The sequence below is a fragment of the Cotesia typhae genome, unplaced genomic scaffold, assembly GCF_013202065.1.
Source record: "Cotesia typhae breed Kobodo isofemale line unplaced genomic scaffold, CoteBio_Ctyphae contig_26, whole genome shotgun sequence".
Taxonomy (NCBI): domain Eukaryota; kingdom Metazoa; phylum Arthropoda; class Insecta; order Hymenoptera; family Braconidae; genus Cotesia; species Cotesia typhae.
This window is the reverse complement of record NW_027423732.1, coordinates 3674659-3699256: the sequence shown is the minus strand read 5'-3', so window position 1 is coordinate 3699256 and position 24598 is coordinate 3674659. Positions and strand designations below refer to the sequence as shown.

Below are 24598 nucleotides of genomic sequence, written 5' to 3'. Positions count from 1 at the left end.
TTTTTCATTATATTTAAATTTTTATAAAAATTAAAAAAATCATTGAATGACTGTTTAATTCAAAGTTATCAAAATGTGCTACTAAAATAAGCAGGCATCTGACAATTCTTGGAATTTCTGAAACTAATCAATTACTATCAAAATATATATATTTTAAAATTTACACTTATAATTTTTAAAATTTTTACATGTGCAAATTTTTGTTAAATTTTTTTCATTATGATTTAATTTTTAAGAAAAGTCTTAAAAATTGTTAGATGACTGTTAAATTAAGTATCATAATTAAAAATGTACTGCACATGGAATGAAATTGTGGGTTGGCAAATTGAAATACTTTTTACGTTCATAAAAAGAAAAATTATCAAATCTTATGGTACTAATTAGTCAACAAACATCTTCTAATTTTAATATCAATTAAATTATTTAACTTACATGCTCGTCCACGAATCTCTACAGGATACGAAGGCCAGTCTTTACGTGACTCTTCACAATTCTTCACCATCTTCAGCAAAATTTTCAAATTTTTTTCGGTATATTTATTTTCAGGCATAAATTTACATTTCAATACATCGTTCTTTTCATCGTGATAAATCCACGTACTAGGGACAATGTCAATAACCTCTTTCTTTTCTTTTGTCTTACTACCTGTAAATACTACTAAACGATACTTTGCTTTATCCACACCCATGGCTGTTATTTTTAATTTATTAAGAAATTAAAAAATGTATCTTCAAACAATATTAAATAATGTTTAAGACTTGTCAAGAAAAAATAAACAAAAAAAATAGACGCTCACTGCACATAGTCCACTTTATAATAACCTCAATTTTTCACGATTGTTTCTTATGGAAATGTCAGCGTCTATACAAACTTGAAATTCTTCCAAGTCACGAAATACATATATCAAAATATTAAAGATATGAAAGTCCGTACATTATTTACTTAATAACCATATAAAAATTATAACAAAATTTATAATTACTGTTCAACAAAAGTAATGGACACAACTGTATGGTTGATCTTTCGGTAGTTCAATAGAACCAAAGCCAGTGTTCCCAACTCTCAAAATGTTTTCTCCCTAAAGCTCCAACCAAAAACCCCTAAAATCCCTACAATTACGGCAAAATTCCCTTAAAAAATACATTATTATAAATAAATGTTATTAATTAAATGAATAATTAAATATTATGAAATTAATTATATAATCATTTATAAATAATAAATTAATAATCGAATACCAAATTAAATCATTTAAATAATTAAATTAAAAATAATAAATATCATTCAGAAATATTTTTTAATATTTTTTATTCATAAATTATCTAATAATTCAATTATTTCATTATCATCAGTTTCTGTATTTTTAAAGTCATACATGTTTACATTGAATAACTTTAACATTTTCGTAGATGGTTGAAAAGTTGTGCAAGACCCTCCATTCCGTTGCAGCGTGAATCGAACCATTAGCATGCTTTGTAACATCTCAATAGAAAGTTTATTACGCAACTTATTCTTTATAATATTATAGATCGAGAAGGCACGTTCAACACTTGCATTTGAAATCGGTACTGTAACGAATGCCAGTCCGAATTTCGAGACATTTTCAAAACGTTTACAGCCAGCTGCATCTAAATCATTATATACTTCATAATAAAAATCTGCCGAATTAGAAGTATTTACCCACTGCTTATTATTTAATTGATGCCACTCAGACTCGACATCATTTTTTATACCGTAAAGATGAATTCGCTGTACATAATTCAATATCGGTTTGATATCAGGTTTAACCTGAGATGTAGCGACTTTCGGATGTAAATCAGCAATTATTTTTAAAATTGACAAATTTTCCGGAAGCCTTTTTTGGATTTGCTCAGCCAAACAACAAAGGAAATTTTTACACCTTTCTTTAACATTCAATAAGTCCCTGGGCGCTAGTTGTTGAGAAATGTTCTGAAAATCAAACCCAAAATAAATTGAAGCTGTATGCATCAGATGGTCCTTGAAGTTAAACTCTAGCAGTTCCGAATCCACTAATTTCTCTAGACGAGATGGTACAACAAGCCTTTGCAGTAAATTTTTGTACAACAGAAATAAGTCCTCAAATAGTTTCGTAGATTCAACGTTGTCACTTTGGAAAAGTAAATTTAACTGAGTCACATTTTTTAATTCATTCCTTAAAAAAATTAAAAAAGCTTTATAAGGTAGTCGGTCCATGATATCATAAAGCTGTTCTGCCATGTAACATTTATCGTTCGACTTAGCCATTGAAAAGAGCAGCTTCAATTCATCCCACTGTTCTAATATGACGCAAATAGCTTGATAACGAGCAAGCCAGCGGGTTCCGCTCAGCCCTTGAATTTTTTTTTGGATCTTTATTATTATTAATCGTTTCATACAATTTTCGATACTCATCCAATCGTTTTGGGCTGTATGAAAACCAGTTGTGTGTTTCTCTAACAAGAAACTCAAGTTGGCGAGGTAGTAATTCCGATGCTTTTTCCGCGCATAAATGTAAGGAGTGGCTAACACATTTAACAACAATCAAATCAGGCAGTTCTTTTTTCAATAAAGCAGTAACAGAATTGTACTTTCCAATCATCACATTAGCTCCAGCAACCCCGATTCCGATAAGATTTTCAAGCTTTAGGCCATCTTTTTTAAATTGATCCACAATTACTTGGTGTACACTTTCCGCGTCACACTTTACTATTTTTATGATTCGGTAAAAAGTTGTTACAACTTGTCTTTTTTTGTGAGAAAAAAAACGTACCATAATGCATAAAACTTTGAGCGTTGATAAATCAGTACTTTCATCAATTATTATTGAGTAGGGAGAATCTCCGATCTCTTCTATCAGATCTTCCAGCATTGATGGCCCAAGCGCATTTTTTATCAACATTGAACACTTAGTTCGATGAAGCTTGAGGTTCTTTAAAGCGTCCGACGATGGATCTAGTTGTGGCAGTGTACTTATTAAGTGATCAACTGTTAACAAAGAACAATGTTCAGCGATAAAGGCAGATATTTTCAATTCAGCAACTTTCGTACTTTCTGCCAACTCTGGTTTATAGATTTTTGTTATCGATGTAGTTGATTTGGCTGATTTTTCCCATTGCGTAAATTTTTTATGTTTGTCAGTCTTCGCATGACTAATTAAATCCTTTTTGTGAGCTTTTAAAGTCACATGACAATAGCGACAATAGGCCAAGTTAGCATCCGTATTGTCAGGTCCCAACCAACCTGCAATAAAAGAATAAATTGTAAATAACGATACATGACTTGAGTAACTTTACAGATACAGCAATTCACAGTAAGAAAAGTATTAATCATAACAAAACACAATATTTAACATGTAATTTATAGTATAAATATCAGCATATCCACACCAGAGACCAAGTAACTTATTAAAAACCTGAAAAAATAACTCTTAACATGATAAAACCAATGCCACATAATTTTTTATAGTAAATAGTAAATGTATATAGAAGTTCACACCAGAAATCCAACAAACGTGCATGTAGTTATAACAGAGGTGGTAGATTCTTTACCTAAATAAAATGAAAATACCTTTTTTGAACTTTATTGAAGAACAATTACGGCTGCAATTCGACGACGTCGGCAATTCTATGGTAAACGATTATGAATTTTGAATTAAGTGTTTTAAATTTAATATCGTTTAACGTAATTTATTATAAACAGGACCAGGAGGTTAAAAATAACGTATTCTCTATTCAAATTCAAAGTTAAACATTTAAGTGGACATTCAACTAACTGCGAACATCCTAGTCCTTTCTATAAATTATAAAAATATAATAGAATTACTTTACCTTTTAAGTCTGAATCTGTTTCTCAAGCCTTAGAGTATTTTTGTCGATATTTTTTCTTATCTGTAGTTTTAGGCATTTTAATAAACAAATAATGAATGACAATCAAAGTAATTTTGGTAAACAATAACCACTAACCCTCATAGATATGTTAATGTTTGTGGTAAACACCGGTAAACGCCATAGTGAAATTTGTGTTTTTTTCAACTTGCACTCTTAGTAATATTAACAAGCCTACTACTAGATGTCACTAAGCCGCTATATCAAAAATAAATGTGATTGGCTAGATTTAGTTAGTCACGGGCCTATAACATCTCATCTTTATTTGTTTGATTTTTTTAACTAAAAAAAGTGAATATTCGAAGATGAAAAAAAAAATCCCTCAAAATACCCCTAAAATATAACACCCCTAAAAAAATCCCATTCGACTTTTTTAATCCCTAAATTTAGGGGGAAAACCCCTAAGTTGGTAACCCTGACAAAAGCGCGCGAACGATCGAGTTATTGACGCGCACTTCACATAAATGCACTACCAACACACATAAACTGGCTCTCGTTGTATTGCAAGTGAAATGACAAACATGACGTTAGTACATAACTACAACGTAGCAGTGTAGCCACAGCTTGACGGTATCGAGTTATTGTTACGCGTATAAGTGTATTATATGTGTATATGTATGCGTTTTACGTGGATTTTCGGCTGTACTCATCACTCGTGGATTTTTTTTTTTATTTCTAAACACAAATTATGTCACGTTTTCTAACAATTTTTAAAAATAACTATTAAAAATTACTTATTCTTTGTGACATTAAAGTTAGCAGTCACTTAAAATTTTTTTTTATTTCATTTAACAAAAAATTATTTTAAAAAAATTGCATTTTTTGTTTTGTAAAATTTTTATGTCAATTTGTTTTTCTGATTTTTTTTTCTCCACAATTTATTTATTATAAATTTATTAAATTTATGAATTAATTTTTATTTATTTTTTTGTATTTTTATTTATGCAAAAAATTTTTTTAAAAATAAAGAAAAATACAAGAATGAGAAATTTGACAAACTATATGAGTCAAATTTTAAGATATAAAGTCTGAAAATTTAAAGAAACATGTAAAAATTTATCAAGGTCGATAAATAAAATTATGTTAATAAATAAAACAAGATCACTACCACGTTAATTAAATAGTGTTTATTAACACTATTTACATATGCAGCAATGGCATTATACATCACTTTTCTTTACTCTCATCACTCAAATCAATGCACACCATTTTTTTCACAATGTCAGTAATTTTATACCTGCCGATTGTCGCATTACTAGTACTTACATCCCATATCTGTAATTCACTTGAGTGACATGGATAACTAAAAAGCGCCTTTTTTTTCTTTAAAATTTTCCCGTCAATCTTTATATTATTGATATCATCCGCAGAAACTCGATAAATCTTGGGAATTTGCAAAATTACATTATTTTTTAATAAAACAGTATTATCCGGCAACTTTGTAGTCAGCAAAACGTTCTTAAATTTTATCCTTTTAATAATTAATTCATTCATATCATTATCCTGGTATTATTTCAATATTTCTATCAGATTTGATAATGTTGACCTTGGACAGAAACTTGAATCCATTTCGTTGAATCGATGGCATAACTGGGCAAGTCGATTATTACCCATCCTTAAAAGTCTTTTAATTTTTCCCAATAAGTTTTCAAACGAATAGCTTGATACTAATGATAAGAAACACTGCATGAATTCTACGTCGTCGGCATGGTGGTAAAGGCTATGAATGTTTCCAACAATAAATTGAAGACTGTATAATAAAGGAGCGATACTCACAAAGTTCTTCAAAAAAAAATTTGCATGTTTTACTTTTTTTATAGCTATATCATTAGAAAACAATATTCTACATGCAACATGTAAAAGCAAGAAGTGCTTATAAATAGTGGTAGGCAAAATTTTTTTAAACACAACAGATCTAGCATACAATAACAAAAACTGAAACTCTGATGCTTTAAATTTATGAAAGTCAGTCAGCGAACGCATACTTCTTTGAAATTCAGAAGATACTTTAATCTCCATTAATAAGCACGATAATCTAATTTTATCATTATTATTTATTTTTAAATGTCTTTTCACGGATCCGTCTACCCAACAATCTAATAATTTTCTCATCACTCCTAAAAATAGCAAATGCATTGGATCAAGTACGAACTATCGAACTAAGTCCACTTCCGGCTCAATGAAAAGCAATGGTGACTTCCCGATGTGATGTTCTGGGTTCGACTGGTTCCTAAATGATTCATTGGTTCTTGGTTCAAAGTCATTTGAAAGAGGATAAACGGTTCTTTTTTTATGTCTTCTACCTGCAACAGTACATCTCTCACAAGCGAAATAGCCACCGTGATTTTTCATACTTTTAAGTAATGATCGCGCAGGTCTATCACATATAAACGCTTTAATAGAAATATTAAAAAAAAGATTACTTATTGTGATTCCTGTTTCTTGTAACCTATTAATTTCTTCGATGAATTTTGATAAATATTGTTCCATATCAGTAGGCTTATTGTTACCACAAAAAATAGCAATAATAAATGGTTTGTAATAATTATAGTGACTAAAAACTTGACAACGAATAGGCCATAGTTGCTTCCTACTAGATTTAAATAATGGAATACCGTCGACATTAATCAATAGTTCAATGTCATTTGTCTCATGGAATTTAAAATTGATGCACTTCTCTAAATTGGTTTTGATACCAAAATAAACAAGCTCTTCATCTTTTTCAAATGTTTCAATTTTATATTCACTAAAATTTGTACCTAAAAAGGTTTTGGCACTTTTTGGTAAGTCCGGAAATTGGTGTCTTAAGATGTCCATTAATTGCTCTAATCGAGTATGAGTGAAACGAAGATATATTAATGCCCATTGCCGAAGCTGTTCAATAACATTAGAATTCTCTATTGCATTATTTATTTCGCTTTCACTCTCCGAACCTGAAGTCATTGTAAGATTTCTGAACTGTTCGTCAATACTAGATTCGAAGCTAATTTCCTGATGTTGTTCTAAATCATCTGTCATTAATTGATGATTCATCATTAGGCACTACGTCACAAACTTGTTCATAAACAGAATATATTGGGATCACAATCACTATTGTTTATTGTTGTTAATAAAATATGACATTGTGACACACTATCACATGAAGTAAAATCTGAACAATTTTCACCTACAGCTAAAACAGATTGTTCTACACAAGATAATTTGCGTCAAGCTTTACGAAATTTCTCAGCTCTTAAGCGACCGAGTTCGCGTTGTCGGAAACTTTTATTATTTACGATAAACATATTTATATAAGAATTTTATTTAAAAACAAAAAAAAATAGTTAATTGCAGTGGTGATAACGAGTAAACTTTTTTATTGACTGTAAGATGTTCAGTGTAAAGAATTATCGAAAAATAGTAGTCAGAGAAGCACAGTCCACAGAGAACAGCGAAAAAAAAATGAAACTCGAGTAACTGGAATAGATGAATCATATACTGGATATGAAAAAGTAGTGAGGAGACTAACTGACTTATGATTAAATGGTTCGAAAACAAATAACCCCTTCCTTGAATACTTGAGTAGAAACTAACCAACAAATTAGAAAAGAAAAAATAAAACTCCGGCAAGCCTTGAGCTACGCGAGCTGATTCGTAGTTCGGTATTCTATGGTAAACCGAACATAGGCATTGCTATAGGTTTGCCTAAATCAGCCCGAGCTTGGTACACCAAACTTTGATAAATCGTCGGTTACTATAATTTTATAACCAGTCAGGGATTCGATAGTATGCCGAACTTAGACATTGTCGCATGTTTGCCTATGGGAGTTTGATCTTGGTATACCAAACTGTGGTTAACCTTCGGTAACCATAATTTTATAACCAGTTAGGCTATCCATCGCATGCCGAACTTAGGCATTGCCACAGGTTTACCCAAATGGTCCCGAACTTGGTATACCCAACTTCAATAAGCCTTTGGTTACCATTATTTCGTACGAGTTAGGCATGCCGAACTTAGGCCTTACCACAGGTTTGCCTACGGGAGGCCGATCTTAGAATACCAAACTTTGGATAACTTTCGGTAACCATAATTTTATAAACAGTTAGGTAATCTATGGCATGTCGAACTAAAGCATTGCCACAGGTTTGCCCAAATGAATCCGAGCTTGGTATTTCAAACTTCGGTAAATCTTTGGTTATCGTTATTCCGTACGAGTTAGGCAACCCGCGTCATGCCGAACTTAGACAGTGCCAGAGGTTTGCCTACGGGAGGCCGATCTTGGTATACCAAACTTTGGATAACCTTCGGTAACCACTATTTTATAACCAGTTAGGCATTCAATGGTATGCCAAACTTAGGCATTGCCGCATATTTGCCTAAATGAGTCCGAGCTTGGTATTTCAAACTTCGGTAAATCTTTGGTTACTGTTATTCCGTACGAGTTAGGCAACCCGTGTTATGCTGAACTTAGGCAGTGCCAGAGTAATACGAGATTAGATCCAAATGTGGAATTCTTTTGGCATACCAATGTCCGGCTTGCCTAATTTAAAACGAATACAATCCGAATTGGGCTAGCCTAAGTTCGGAAAGCCAAGTTCGCCCCGAACTGATTCTTCGGCATGCCTCATTAAAATTCTAGTCGGGCGTATTGTAAATAATCATAGTGAGGGTGATGTTTACCACTTTCTCGCATTTTGTTTGCGAACAATAAGTTTAAGTGTTAGAATGAATATTTAGATGTGTTAATTGCAAAGAGAAAAATGAGTGTGACGTCACTGTACAAAGTCCTAGTCTGTATACCTGATGGTAATGTCCTTTTTGCCTCCACTACCCCTTGACCCTTAATAGTGGGAGTACACTAAGTACTGAGTACTAGATGTAACTAACAGTTTTCTGTTTCAGTTAGTCGAGCCGAAATCCTTTACCAACCAGTATCAATTGCTCAAACTTTAATTCAGTTTTATTGTCAAACATTGAATATTTTATGTTTGCTTAATTATCCAACTATTGTACTATTTAAGAATCATTTGAATAACATTGATTATACTAATACCAATATCTGTATCAGTTATCAACAATTAATTAATACTTGACCTGTAGTTATTTCTAACATTAAGTAATGAACCTCACAAAATAAATAGCCAAATTTCAAAAAAATTGCAAAATAATGGGTAGTGCATGTTCATGTAAAGCGGGATTGGGAAGTACTTGCAAGCATATTGTGGGAGTTTTTTTGTTCTGTAACCAGTAATTATGTCATCTGATTTTTAAGTTTCAAAAAACGTTCTTTGATAATTATTAAAATAATGACCTTATATGTTATTTAAGTAATAATTTTACCTTTTTGCTCTTTCAGAAGTGACCTGGAGAGTTTAAAAAATACCACTTGCACAGATAAAAAATGTGTTTGGAGTGCTCCACATAAGTCAGTCCTTGAAAAATACAACATGAAGCTTTTATCGGAGCACAATTGTTTTGGCATAATAAAAAAAAATAATGAGAGAAAATTTTAAAAAAATGAAGTGCAATGAGAGAACTCTGAAACTACGACATCTACAAGAGAAATTGATGATATGTCATTGGCTTTAAATACTTCTAATCAACTTGATGGAACCAGTTTATTTATTTATTTAAACAAAGGCCCAACAGCAAATGCTATTGACAGGGCCACTCAGTATATTCTTATTGGCAACAGATAAAATATAATGAACATAATTTATCGCACTGCGGGTTCTAAATTTGTATTTAGGACTCACTCAACTTATGACTAGATCTGATTATGTCTCCAATCCCATATCTGATCAGATATAAATAGATCTGACCAGATATAATTATATCTGGTCAGATCGAAACCTTTTTCCCCGGGAAGTAACAATTAATTTATTATTTATTAAAAGTTCGGGTTCAAATTTTAAGTATCATTGGTTCAATTGACCCCAAACAGTGGTTCAACTGCTCCTGAGCGGGGGTCAATTGAACCATTCGACGCGTTTGGATAAATGATTAATTTTTAAAAATTGACGTTGTTTATTAACTAATTCATGTATTGATAATGATAGTAGACATAATAAAATACCATTCCAAGAAAAAAAAAAATTATTATTTAGTTTTCATTCGAATAGTAAAAAATTACTAAACTTTTTTTGGTTCAATTGACCCCTTTCTCCCCTACACGTATCACTTAGCTATATATCAAACCAAATGGCGTTATACAGAGATGTTAGTGCGTGGGTATGTGCGGTGGTAAAAACTCTCAGTAAATGTAGTGTGTGTGTAAATATGTGAAACTAAGCAGCTATCGAGATGTAATTTCCTTGGCATTTGTTAAAGCTTTTAGACGCTCAAAGTACATTTTCGCGGATGAGCCAACTTACTTAACAATTAATAACCTAAAATTACACACCTGTTTTCAATTAAATACGTACATTTTATTGTTAAAAATTAATTCTTTTGCAATTATATTGTTAATTGATATCACAGTCGGCGATCTAATTAATATTTCGAATGTTTAGTCCAGCTTAAGGAACAGAACAGGTATAATTTCCAATGCAAGTATTTTAATGATTTATTACTGATTTCAAATTATTCAATTTCAATGTTTAATTACTTTTTTTCATGATATTAATAATTTTATGTGTGAATATTACAGAAATGATCATACTGAAGTCAACTAGCATTAAATAATTTTTTGGTTAATAAATATCTAGTGAATTGGTGCTATAAAAATACAGACATTTGTAATTATTTTAAAATCTTAAAATTAGAATTTTTTTCTCATTATTTGTATTTGCATCCAAATGTTCGTTAGCAGCTGAAGTTTCTTTTTTACTTTTTTGTTTGCGTTGATTTCTTCCCCCTTCCCAATCACCACAGTGATTTAAGACTGAAGAGATGCTTTCATTAATTGCAGCATCTGATAAGGGATCGTCCACCGACTTCGAAAATTTTTTCACTAAGATTCCTGAAAAAAAAAAAAAGAAAAAAATTATTATCTAATCAAATTCATCAAGTCGTATATTTTTTTTTTTACTAATATTTATCTATTAAGTACCTTGTATGAGTTTATAAAATGGCGTACCAATGAAAATCTTTGGTCTCTTCTCATTCGCTTTCTTCAAGTTAAACTTCAGGGCTACATCACGAGACATTTCTAAGCGTATCATTGGTGTCGTGCTTCTAGTTAAAGCTTGATTGGGATTAGCTAATGATGCGAGCCTGCGCGCCTATCAAAACAAATTATAAGTTAAATATATTAAAAAAAGTTATTTAAAAATTAGTTAAAATTTTTATAACTTTGTTGTGATAATTTTCATCAGAATCCAACTTTCCATTGAATTTAGCAAAGTCTGCTAGTCCAGAGCAAGGTATTTTCATGTTATCATCCTTCAAATCATTATCTATTCCTAAACTTGTTGTAGCGTTTGATTCATTTGCTCTTTGCATCTGTAGAACCAAACTTTTTAAATCGCTGACTGATTTAGATAAAGAATTAAGCGGTACGTTGATACTCTTTTCTTTAATAATACTCTGTTCTTTAATAATTGGAACCAATAACTTTGTAAAAACTTTCGTCATGAGTTCTAAAGTAACATTTCAATATTGTAAATTATAAATTTATTATAAAATATCGCAATTAGTAAATAATATTATAAATATTGTAAATGTTTCATGATTTACAGTAAGGTATTTATAATTATAAAAACTACAGCACTTATACGTTAAGGTAGTTCACTTATAAATGCAAAATTGCAAGAAGTTTTTGAAATTTAAAATTTACTTAGAACATATATTACATACTTTCGAGATTTAAAATATACTTAGAACATATAATACATACGTTGTTAAAGTTTTTAATTGATTAATTATTCCAAATATGAGATAGATGTAATTAAAAATGCCACTTTTTCATAATTAGTATTCCAGAAAGGTGAGAAAACCACAAGTTTTTAATGTTTGGCATTAAAGAGATTAGACAATCGTTTTAAAAAAATTAATAATCATGAAAATAATATACTGAAACTAACTCTAATCTATTTCACAGCTCTTAACCAGTTAATTTTATTTAGAAATTATTAATAAAATGGCTGGGTAATCGAAAATATTTATTAGTAAAAATGAATTGGAGACAGCGCGTGAGAAAAGGAATATTAGTGAATGAAATAAAAAGAAATGACACAAACTTTAGGTTGTAAGTGATTTACCTTCATAAAAAATATTTTTAAATATTAGATAGTTGAGTAATATTTGTTTAAATACCTTCATTCATATCGTGTTTAGGAGATTGATTATTGTCTAAGGGCTTATTTTTATGAATAGTTTTATCCGTTTCAGACTCAGAGTCATCTTTTAACTTATCAGAATTTAATCTGGAGGCTTTTCTTGATATTGAATTAGTATTGCATTTACTATTCAATTTTTTAGATTTTTTTATATTTCTCTACAACGCTTTTCTCAGAACTTGAACTATCAGTAGATTTTTTTGATTTTGATAAACTCTCTGCTGATGAAGATTTTTTGTGCTTAGTTCCACGAGATTTGTCAGTTGTTTCTATTAAATAAATTAAAAAATAAATTATATCACAGGAATAAATTAAAAATTTTTTTTGTGTATCAATAAATTGTTTCTGGCTAAATAAGAACAAATTATGAACTTTAGTTTATCTAGTGCTTTGAATTGAATATTTTTGTATTAAAATGTAAAATAATAAATTATTGAAAGATATTAAAAAATTAACAATAATAATATTTTTAGTGTTTAAATTTTTTCGTTAATTTTGGCTAGTCTAAAATTAGTATACAATATAAATAATTTACTTACCAGAACTTCTTTTTGGATATTTTAAATTATTGGGATTTTTCCCAATATTTTTCGACGTACCAGACTGCTTTTTTCCAAACTTATTCTCAAAAAGTTGTAGATTAACTTCTACTTGATAAAAGTATACAGATTAACGTATAGTAATTTGAAAATCATGCAATTCCCTTGTGGAAATAATTCTCTGAAAAAACTCTTGACAAGTCTTTATAACTCTGAATAAGACTTTTCGAAATTCTTCACATCCCTAACTAAGTGAAGGAAAGACTTAATAAGTCTTCAAAACTCTGCAATACTCTTCAAAAGTCAAATTTTCCCTGCAATTTCGGAATTTCTTAAAGAGTTATTAAGACTTGATAAGACTTGTTCAGTTTTACAGGAAAAGAAGAAAATATTTCTTTTCAAAAAAATTACGTATCAGAATTAAATAAAACTATAAAAAGAATTAATGCATGTTTTAAAAAAATTTTTTTAAAATAATATTTTCATCACGAAAATACTTTGATGGGCATCGAATCACTTATAGTTGAGCAAGTCAAAACATCAACAGCAAATGAAGTGCACTTGCTGTTGGAAACAGATATTACTCAAAGAGTAAATCCAATCGGTATTTAATTTGGACTATCAAATATTAAAGTCAACTTTCTAGGTAGGAAAGAATTTTCTAACCACATGCCACCTATTAGAAACTAAGAACACTCAAAGATTCTAACTGTAAATTCGTAAACTAAAATATGTTAGGTATCAATTAATTCCAGCAGATAGCGTGTGGATAGAAAATTCTTTCCTACCTAGAAAGTTGACTTTAATATTTGATAGTCCAAATTAAATACCGATTGGATTTACTCTTTGAGTAGTATCTGTTTCCAACATCAAGTGCACTTCATTTGCTGTTGATGTTTTGACTTGCTCAACTATGAGTGATTCGATGCCCATCAAAGTATTTTCGTGATGAAAATATTATTTAAAAAAATTTTTTTAAAACATGCATTACTTCTTTTTTATAGTTTTATTTAATTCTGATAAGTAATTTTTTTGAAAAGAAATATTTTCTTCTTTTCCTGTAAAACTGAACAAGTCTTATCAAGTCTTAATAACTCTTTGAGAAATTCCGAAATTGCAGGGAAAATTTGACTTTTGAAGAGTATTGCAGAGTTTTGAAGACTTATTAAGTCTTTCCTTTACTTAGTTAGGGATGTGAAGACTTTCGAAAAGTCTTATTCAGAGTTATAAAGACTTTTCAAGAGTTTTTTCAGAGAATTATTTCCACAAGGGTTTATTCAAAAAGTACATGCACTATAAGTACAAAAATATTTATTTGTTATTTACCTGAGTTGGATCGGTGCCCATCACTCAAATTCAAGGTCGCATCATTAAGCAATCTATTCATTTTATTAGGAGATAATTTTTTTTATTTAAAAAGTTCTTTGTCTTTTTCAGCTTTCTTTTAGCTCTCTTTTCGTTATCTGTTGAATATGCGTAAGCTTGGTATTGTAATTTGTCCATGAGTTTTTCAGCTTCTTCATACGAACCTAAGAAACAGTTGATTAGTTATTAATTGAAAATCACATTCAATTCGTCAAAATATTAAAGATAAATTTTATTTGGAAATTAGCAGACTTTATCGAACTTTTTGTATTATGACAGTAAATTTAAAAATCAAGTATTTATGAGAATCATCTGTACAAATTTTTAAAATCTTAGATTGAGACTTTTTATTTCTAATTTTTATAATAATCGGTTTTAAAAAGGAAAACTGTAATGATTTATATCTCGTCATTAGTCGCTTACTACTGTTACCATACATTTGATGGTATACTACTCAATGTGAAAGATGAAAAATTATAGTAAATAATAAATTTAAAAAGAGAAACAATCGCACGGCACAAGCAGAAACAAAAAATAGGACTACGAATTTAGCGAATAATTTCTTGGAACAAATTAAACATAAATGGGATGTCTGCTAATTTCTATATGATTTCGAAAATTAAACTTACGTGCTCGTCCACGGATGTCAATAGGATAAGACGGCCAGTCATCACAGGGCTTAGCATATTCTCTGACGATGTCATTGAGTAATTTCAATTTATCTTCATTATATATTTCTTCCGGCATAAACTTACACATTAAATCATCGGATTTACCATTCGCATAAATCCAATCATTCGGAACTATGTCAATGATTTCTCTTGCAGATTTTTTTTCACTTAAAAAAACCACTAATTTATATTTATAGACTGAGGGACTATTAGCCATTTTTTTACAAAAAAAAAATGCAGCAATTTCTGTTAAATAATTAATGTAATTATTAATTCAAATAATTAACCCTGAGCACACGGTATTCACTTGACTTGAAAATAAAAAATATAAAATATTCGACAGAAATGTTTAATCCTTTTTCACTTAATTGTACACAAGCCCGTTGTCCATTTATTGATGCTGACTCGATGCAGAATAACCTTAGATATTCAGTTGTTTTCCCACCACCACAAATATCGAATTATTCGGTGTCACGTTTCAAGTCAATGTTATACTTGATAATAGCAGCATGCTGCGTTTTTCCCGTCCGATTTCACATGAACAAGCTCACTGTAGTCGATTGCTTACAGGTTTATTATATTAAAAATTAACACATATAAAATTTATAGTTAAATCTTAAATAGTTTTTCACTGTATGACAGATCCCCTTTTCAATTCGGCTTAAACGCAATCCGTCAAACTTAATTAGGTGCACATACAAAAATATAGACGCTATACTACAAGTGCCGATTGAAATATTTGTACAATCAAGACGCGTTATGAGTCCGGTCCCGCGTGGATGAGAGGTGAAGAGAAGTGCGGAGGAAGTATGGGAAACTCCTAGCTATGGACTCAAAACAAGCGAACTGTATATGAATATATCTTTGTTTAACTCTCTGAAGTATCACTCTCTGATCACTTATTCACTTTTTTTTCACAAAAGAATACATGTAAAGAATTTCAGTATTTAATTTTTGACGTAATAAAATAAAAAAAAAAAAATATTAAATTTTGACGATATTGAAATTAAAAGACATCTTGACAACTTCTGTAAATTTAATAAAAAATTAATTACAACGAAAATAATATTTTAAAAAATTTACACTTTTAATTTTTTTTCATTTCTATATATGAAATTTTTTACGTAATTTTTTTTCACAGTAATTTAATTGTTGTAAAAATCTCAAAAATTGTTGCCTGTCTCACAACTATCAATATTATAAATTTTGTGGTTCAATTTTTCAAAAGAAACTAAAAAAAAATTTAATTTTTGTATTTGTTAAAAAAAAAAACTTGCGCAAATTTTTCATTCATTATTTTTTTTTTATCAGACCTTAACATTTTCAGACACTTTTTCATTTTAATATCACAAAGATCAAATGTTTACAACATACTAAATAGTTCTAAATAATAAAAGTTTAATTTGCTCATTTTAAAATTTGTTAAATAAAAAATTTTCCAACATTTTTTGAATTGTCACTAAAAATTGTATTTACATATGAAGTAATGGCATTACATACAATTTTTCACGATCATCACAACTTAAATCAATGCTCACCATTTTCTTCGCAACATCAGTAATTTTATATGTACCCATTGTCTCATTTTTTGCACTCACTTTCCACATTTCTAAATCTTCCGAGTTGCATGGATAGGTGAAAAGTGCTTTTTGTTTCTTTAATATTTTGCCATTAATTTTTATTAACATGCAATTATCTGTTGAAAGCCGGAAAATTTTATTGATTTCGAGAACTTCATTATTTTTTAACAGCACAGTGTTATTCGGTGATTTAGTTGTCAATAAAATATTTTTGAATTTTATGCGTTTTATAATTATTTCATCGATACCATCGTTTATATATTCTTTTAATATTTTAATTGTCTCTGTTAATTGAGGTTTAGAAGAAATACTCATAGAAATTTCATTAAATCGATGACATAATTGAGCCAGGGGTTTGTTACCACTTCTCAACAATTTTTTAATTATACCTAATAAATTTTCAACGGCGTAACTTGATATAAAAGATAAAGGACACTGCATATATGTCACATCATCAGCAAGATGGTAAATACTATGAATATTTCCGACAAGAAATTGCAGAGTGTATATATGAAAGGTGCAATCTTGACAAATGATATCAGAAAAAATTTGGCATGCTCGGTTTTTTCTACAGCAATTTGACTGGAACATAATATTCTGCAGCCAATATGCAGAAGTAAAAAATGTTTGTACGATGTTTTAAATAAAATTTTTTTAAATACAATAGGCCCTGCATATAATAATAAAAATTGATATTCTGTGGATTTAAACTTGTGGAAATCAGCTAACGAACGAGTACTTCTTTGGAACTCTGCAGGAACTTTAATCTTTGTCAATAAACTAGACAATAGATTTTTATTGGCGTTACTTATTTTTAATTTTTTATTGATAGTACCATCTACCCAACACTCCAGTAACTTTTTCATAGCTCCTAGAAGTAATAAATGTATGGGATCAAGTACAAATTGATTAACTAAGTCGATTTTTGGTTCAATAAGAAGCAATGGTGATGTCCCAATATGATGTTTCGAATTCGACTGATTCCTGAATGATTCATCACTTCTCGGTTGACAATTATTCGTAAGGGGATAAACAGTTCGTTTTTTATACCGCTGGCCTTTCACTGTACACCTCTCGCAATCATAGTACCCTCCGTGATTTTTCATGCATTTCAGCAATGATCGTGCCGGTCTATCACACACAAATCCTTTGATAGTTATATTGAATAAATTATTACTTATCATGATTCCAGTATCCTGTAATTCATTTACTTCCTCAATAAATTTGGCAAAAAAACGATCCACGTCGCTAGGCTTACTATGACCGCAATAAATAGCAACCGGAAATGGTTTATAGTAATTGTGAAGACTAAAAACTTGACAGAGAATTGACCATAGTTGTTTCCTGCTTGATTTAAATAACGGCAAACCATCGACATTAATTAAGAGTTTGATGTCTCGGGTCTCATGTAACTTAATGTTAATACATTTTTCCAGATTTGTCCGAATTCCAAAATAAACGAACTCTTCGTCTTGGCCAAAATTTTTAATTTTGTGCTCAGTAGTATTAGTACCTAAAAATGTCTTAGCACTTTTAGGTAAGTCAGGATATTGTTCTCGCAAGATATCCATCAGTTGTTCTAACCTAGTATGGGGAATAGGGGGACTTATTAATGCTCACTGTTTAATTTTTTCAATAACATTTAAATTGTCCATAACATTAACTATTTCACTATCACTATCAGAGCCAGAGGTCACCGTAACATTTCTAAATTGTTCATCAATGCTACATTCGAAACTACTTTCATTATTTTCTTCTGAATTATCACTCATCGAAATATTAAATTCTGAATTTTCAATACGCACTTCTTCACTCACTTGTTCACAAATGGGATCAGAACCAGTTTCATAATCATCATTATTCATTGATAATAAATTACCAGGCATCTCGATGTCACTAAAATTCATATCTGCATTGTTTTCATCATTAATTAAAACACATTGTTCTACTTTAGATAATTCACGTCGTGCTTTACGGAATTTTTCGACTCTTAAACGACCGAGCTCAAGTTTTCGAAAGGATTTATCATTCACGATACACATTTCAGCGTAAGAAATAATTTAAATGGTAATAAAATAAACACTAATAATTACTTTATTAATTATCACTAAACTTATTTATAAGATAAAAACTTTCCGATAGTATTATTAATAACAATAATAACAGATTAAATAACTCAAGATATTCACTGTAAAGATATAATAAAAATAAAATTTAATTTAACCTACTCATGCATGCTAACAGCGCTGCAGCAAAAGACGATCGGCGTTTTTGAGTGCTATTCACCATACACATTTACTTCTAAAATACGATTGGTATTCCTGACTTGCATAAAGTCACGGTTACCGAAGATTTGCCGAAGTTTGGGTTGCAAAACTTGGGCGGAACTTGAAAAAACTACGGCAGTGCCGAACTTCGGCTTGCCTATAGTGCAATTAATATGGCGTAAATTAGGCTTGCCAAAGTTCGGAAAGCCAAACTTGCCCCGAATTGATTGTTCGGCTATGCCTCACAAAATTTCTAGTCGGGTAAGCGCTTAAAATTGCACTTAAGTCGTTTTTGAGCTCTTCGAGCTCAAAAACATAATTTATGTGGTATTTCCAGCTATTTGAGCTGGAAGAATTGAATATTCTAAGCTTTTGGACTCTTCGGGCTCTCAAGTCTGGTAGCAGTTTAGTAAAGAGTATTTTTTGAATTTTCAAACCGCAATAACTTCTGAATAAATGAACCAATTTCCATGTGGTTGGCAGCATTCCACGCAGTTTTTTAAATTCTATGATATAGTTTTAAACACCAACGAATAAGATCAAAAAGTTCTGAAAAATTAAAAAAATTCAGTTTTTCCGAATTTTTTCGACAATGATAACTCACGAACCAATTAACCGACTTTCACGTTCTTGACGGCAGTCGACGTGGTTGTATAGGCTCTAATAATGATATAATTTTATCAATAACAATCCAAAAAGAAATATTGAAGTTATGTAGAAAAAAAAATTTTTTTTCGAAATTTTTCGTGTTCGATAACTCTCGAACTAATCAACCGATTTTGACGGGACTGGTAGTAATCCACGTGGTTTTTCAAGTTTTAGAGCGGATGAGTTTTTGTAATTGATCGGTAAAGCCACTTAGAAGATATTCCAAAAAACAATTTTTCGAAAATATTATTTTTGAGATTTCTTAAAATCTAGCAGACCGAATCGACTCAAATTTTTATGAAATTTAATAGCAATGATACTCTTTGGATCGGTTCCTATTTCGATCCGATCGGTCAAGCCATTCAAAAGTTATATGAGGTTTGCACACTCACAAACACCCCCCCCACACACACACACACACAAGTCATAATAACACACAAATTGTATGTTTAAGCTCGAAGAGCTTAAAAAGGCCATAAGTGCAATTTTAAGCGTTTAGGTTTGGAATCGGCAGGAAGTTTCAGGGATGACCTTCAGGGTCAACCGTTTTCATAATTTTTTTTTTTTGTGATAAATGAGCGTTGGGACGTACACTTTTGAATTTTCCAAACTTCTTTTCGATAGCCCCAAGTGTTTCCTCTCCAACAAATGAAGGGCCATTCCTGCATCTATAATAGCGTTCAAGATACTACAAGAATAAAATGGAAAAACTGGAAAGATCGCACAATTTCGAATTTGTATATCTTTTGAAAAAAATTAAAAAATTTTTTTCCTTTTGCAGAACTTCGTTATATGATAAAAAAAAACTTTGCACCAAAATTTATCGAAATCTAAAGGGGTTGATTTGACATGGAATGACCCTAAGATTAATCGTTATATGGAAGTTGAACTTGAGCTTAATAACTTTTTTTCCTCTCCGGGCGTAAAGCGTCAACTTTAGCCCCGCTGCGCTAAACGAAGTTTCCGCTTTACGCTTTCGTCGGGGAAAAAAATAGTATACACTCCTCGGGAAGTAAATAAGAAAGCCTCAGATCACATGATTGTTGACCTCGGCTTCGCCTCGGTCAACAATTGCATGTGCTCTGAGGCATTTCTTACTTTTCTTCCCTAGGGGTGTAATATACTATTAAGCCAATAGATTAAACAAAAAATTATAAGAGACCTTTTCTGTAGAGCGTCGAATTTACAATAAAATTTTTTCTATTTATTACTTTTGATCTATTTGTCGATGAGTTATAAAATTCTAAAGAAAAATTAATTTTTTCCATGTTATTTCCATAAGAAACTTAGGTTAGAACGCTGAGAAACTTGAAGTTAATGTTAAGAGCTCAAATTTTGCGGGAATATTTTTCTATCGATTTGGAAGCATTTGAGCCACTGGGAGCAAAAAAATTCGAACACACCCCTATATATATACATAGAACGCAGCTTGTCACGGCGATAGCATTGCCAATTTATAATGGATCTCTCCCAAACGCATCATACTTTTTCTACAGATAAATACAAAGGTCAAGTTCGAAGATGAACTTAATCGGTCAAGTAATTTAGAGATGGAAGGATTTCAAAATTTTTTAAATTTCACAAATTCACATTTCTCCACCTTTTAACTCGAATAACTTTTGAATGGAATTAAATTTCGAATCTCTGTGAATTGCATCTGAAAGCTCTTTCAATAAGCTTAAATTTGAATACTACATTATGTGTGTGGTCTCGAAATTAAGTCCTATTCCGCTCTGCCAATTATGAAATTTGCTGTTGCAGTGGTTTTTTCTTTAGTAGATTTAATAATTTTTTTCGCATACAATCCTAGTATTTTTTTTTTTATTCATTACAAATATCAAAGTTAGTCAACATTTAATAACTATATTCTATTGTTCGAACTTTCGTTAAGCAGTTCATTTTTGAAAATCAACTTTTCCATCAACTTTAAAGTGACTATTGTCGATGAATTTTTTATCTTTATTAAGGTATGCATTCTAACAATATCTTATAAACAAAGTAGATTCAAGGACAATTTAAAAAATGAAACATTTAATTCTTTGCGTTTCAGGTATTCAATAGTATATTGCGTGATTGCCCTGATTAAAAAATCTAATTTGAAATTATTCAATCTACGCAAAGTGAATTCCTGTATATTAGTCAACTCAAATTATTTTGAAGTTGTTTTTAATCACTTCAAATTAGATTTTTTGATCAGGGTGGGAATAAAAATGTATTTGTTGGAAATAAATTTCAAATTCTCATGGGGAATGATTTTCCGAATTCTTCTTTTTTATATTATCAAAAAGTTCAAGAACTTTCAATCTTCTTGAGATCAAAATACTGGTAAATTCTCGAAGGTACCTGCAGGGTCAAAAGTCTTCAAGATTGTCTCTTAAACTATTTGAGTAATAATAATCGAAATTAGTCAACTTTACTCAATAGGGGTGAACTCTGTAAAAATGTATCCCTCATAAATTATATGTCATGATATATCTACCTATAATCAATCGATTTAAATAAATTTTGCAGTTATTCTATCGATGAATATTTTATTGCTATCACTATTCAAATTTGTATCATTTTTTATTCCACTTCGGAAGAATGATCGAAATAGTCAATTCAATATACACAGAAGGGTATTTTATGAGTATGTGATTATCTTATAGAATTTCGACAATGGGGTTATACAATTCCGCATGCGCTAAAATCCGGACGAGAGGAATTTCTATCGTTAGAAAAAGAAAGAGAAAATAAATGCAGTGCAGAGAAAGGAAGAATATCTCGCAGTTGATTAGACTCTATTTACTATCGTATAAGTTTAGTGAGCTTTCCCTTTACCAATGGGTAGCGTTCCAATTCTATGTGTAGTTTCTTCTATTTCTTTTTCAACCCTCTTTTCAGAGTTTGCCCTTTATCTTTGTGGCCAATCAACTAACTATACAAAAGACACGCGACTTTCGACTCCCTTTAATGGAAAAAAAAATTCTTTGATTTTTCGTAAAAAGGATAAAAATTATTTATAGTGAGAATGAAAATTTGATATCAATCAAGAGACTAGACGTTAAGAAAAGTTATGAGAGCTTAAATATATAGATATCAGCCTATTTTTGATTTCAATGAAAGATAATATTATTATTTCATCTAAGAACTTCAGGTCATAAGAAAATGGAATAAATTGATCCGATTTCTAGAGCAGTTGATATTTCTCGAACGAATGAACCCATTATGATTAAGATTTTTTTTTATTCTCTGCACAGCAGTGCACTATTTAGAATAAAACTGGGTATTTTTCTTACACAAATTAAAATTACATGCTGTTTGACTAGCGCCAGACTAAGTTGTGCAGAAAAAAGAGTCCATACAAATTGATTAAAATATGTATGTCATGAATGGCTTACGCTCGATTTTATACGCACACACACACTCGACTATCATCTCAATTAAAAAAATTTTGAAATTTCGAAATATGAGATTAACTACAATTGATAGATCTTCAACGAAATTTAGTTGATTAACAGCCGCAAGTAAGTAACCATATTGATAATCTACATATCAGATCAGCTCGTTTATAAATCTTAATCTCGATAACAATGAGTATCATTGTTCAAGGATTCGGTGAAGATATACGGTTTATCGCTAAAACTTGGTTAAGAATAAAAAAATTAAGAAATTTACAAAATTATAGATTAAAATGGGGTCGAGGAAATATCTTTATTACGGAAAAAAAACATACTTTATGGTAGAATGTCGTCGACCTAGGACAAGTAAAATAGTTTAGTTCTATCCCTTCCGATAAGATACTTCATACCAGAATATGTACTTAAAAGGGTGAAGGTATGACAAACTAGAGGGATATAAAGGTATATCAGAATATAGGAGTTGAGTTTCTGCCTCAAGGCTGGAATGTGCGCAAAACAACACCAGACCAATTAATTTTCAATTACAGAACAGAGATAACTCCTTATCGCTTCATAGGGTTGAATTTTATGGGCAATTTCTTCTGAGTGTAATCGTGGTAGTTACTTTGAATAAAGACTGCTGTGTTTCATGACATAGATTTTTAAAATCTGAAAATTTTAAGAACACAAAATAAAAGTAATGCACCACGTAGATGGGCGTGATAAAAATTTTCTAAGTAAAATTTCTTTAGGCGCCACTAGGAGGTAACTAGACGACAATGTAATGGAAACCCGTTACGGTAATATGGCGTCATGTTTCCGTACTTTACGAATTTTTAAAATATTCGATTTTGTCAAGAAATCACTACTAATATTAAAAATGTGAATGTAACTTTGTTTGTTACGCTTTCACACGAAAACTACTTAACCAATTACATATTTTTAGAGGTATTAGAAGTAACATAGGATACTTTTTATTAAAAAACAAAAATTTATTTTTTACAAAAGATAAAAAAATTGTTTGTAAAAAAAAAAATAGAATCACGTTGATTCAGTTCTATTGAAATGTACTGATCTTTGATATTTATTTAAGAGCTTCAACGCGGGCGAAGCCGTGGGTAAAAGCTATTAAAAGCTTATAAAACAATCAATCAAAATTTTTTGAAAAAGAGATAATCAATAAAGAGTATTAAATTGAATAATAATGAAAGTCATACAATGGGATTAATTATGTATTAATTATACATGCAAGTAATTAAAATCTATTTTCAAAAGGGATTGAGAAAGAGAATCTTGACGCCTTCTACCCAGAAAAATGTCAAGTAAAGTGTTGGTAACCAGTATACAAAACAATACAAGTTTGTTAAATGAACTATTTTCAATTTTCCGCTAAGAAAATTAAAAATTTTGAAAAATCGGGAAGTTATTGGTTTTACTCCGTTTTTCGAAAATCGAGTTTTCATCAGATCTCGACGTTTTAAGATCCTAGGAAGCTTCTCTGACTATTTTCGGGATGGCGCGCGCGCGTGTGTGTTTGTGTGTGTGTGTGTGTGTGTGTGTGAGTATGTAAACCTCTTATAACTTTTGAACGGCTTGACTGATTTGAATGAACTAAACGGGGTTCCAAAGAGTTTAATTAAACTAAGATTTCTTGAAAATTTCAATCGATTCGGACTGGTAGATTTCGAAAAATTTCGAAAAAACTAAGAAAAAAAATGTTTTCATAACTGGTTTTTTTTTAGAATAACTTCTAAACGGCTCTACTGATCGATTCCAAAATCTAATCAGCTCTTAACCTTGAAAAACTACGTCGATTGCTACCGGTCCAGTCGAAATCGGTTGATTTACTCGTGAGATATCGTGAACGATAGAAAATCAAAAAAAGTGTTTTTTTTTAATTTCTCCGAAATTTTCCACCAAAAAAATTTTTGTTGTTGGTTCTTTTATTGGTCTTAAAAAACTGCATCGATTGCTGTCAATCGCATGGAAATCGGTTGATTCATTC

The 24598-nt window shown here is 30.5% G+C and overlaps 2 protein-coding genes and 1 pseudogene across 3 annotated transcripts; all 3 read right to left on the bottom strand.

Annotated features, from left to right (window-relative positions):
* Window positions 1-2284: 2284 nt before the first annotated feature.
* Window positions 2285-6701, bottom strand: LOC141525493 (uncharacterized; annotated as a pseudogene).
* A 3616-nt stretch (window positions 6702-10317) lies between these two features.
* On the bottom strand, window positions 10318-15688 carry LOC141525401 (uncharacterized). 2 transcript variants are annotated; one of them, XM_074239889.1, is made up of 7 exons: window positions 14677-15688; window positions 14009-14211; window positions 12683-12790; window positions 12121-12412; window positions 11158-11444; window positions 10916-11087; window positions 10318-10825 (listed from the first exon to the last, which is right to left on the bottom strand). In XM_074239889.1, exons 4-7 carry the CDS (start codon window positions 12128-12130, stop codon window positions 10611-10613), a joined length of 684 nt encoding a protein of 227 aa, XP_074095990.1. In that variant the 5' UTR covers window positions 12131-12412; window positions 12683-12790; window positions 14009-14211; window positions 14677-15688; the 3' UTR covers window positions 10318-10610. The 2 variants fall into 2 exon arrangements, with proteins under 2 accessions (XP_074095990.1, XP_074095991.1); XM_074239890.1 differs by lacking the exon at window positions 14677-15688 and having other exon boundaries at window positions 14009-14321.
* A 502-nt stretch (window positions 15689-16190) lies between these two features.
* Window positions 16191-17869, bottom strand: LOC141525491 (uncharacterized). The gene is given in 2 exon segments (XM_074240007.1): window positions 16191-16811; window positions 16814-17869. Coding segments are annotated over 2 exon segments (1677 nt in total).
* Between the last annotated feature and the right edge of the window lie 6729 nt (window positions 17870-24598).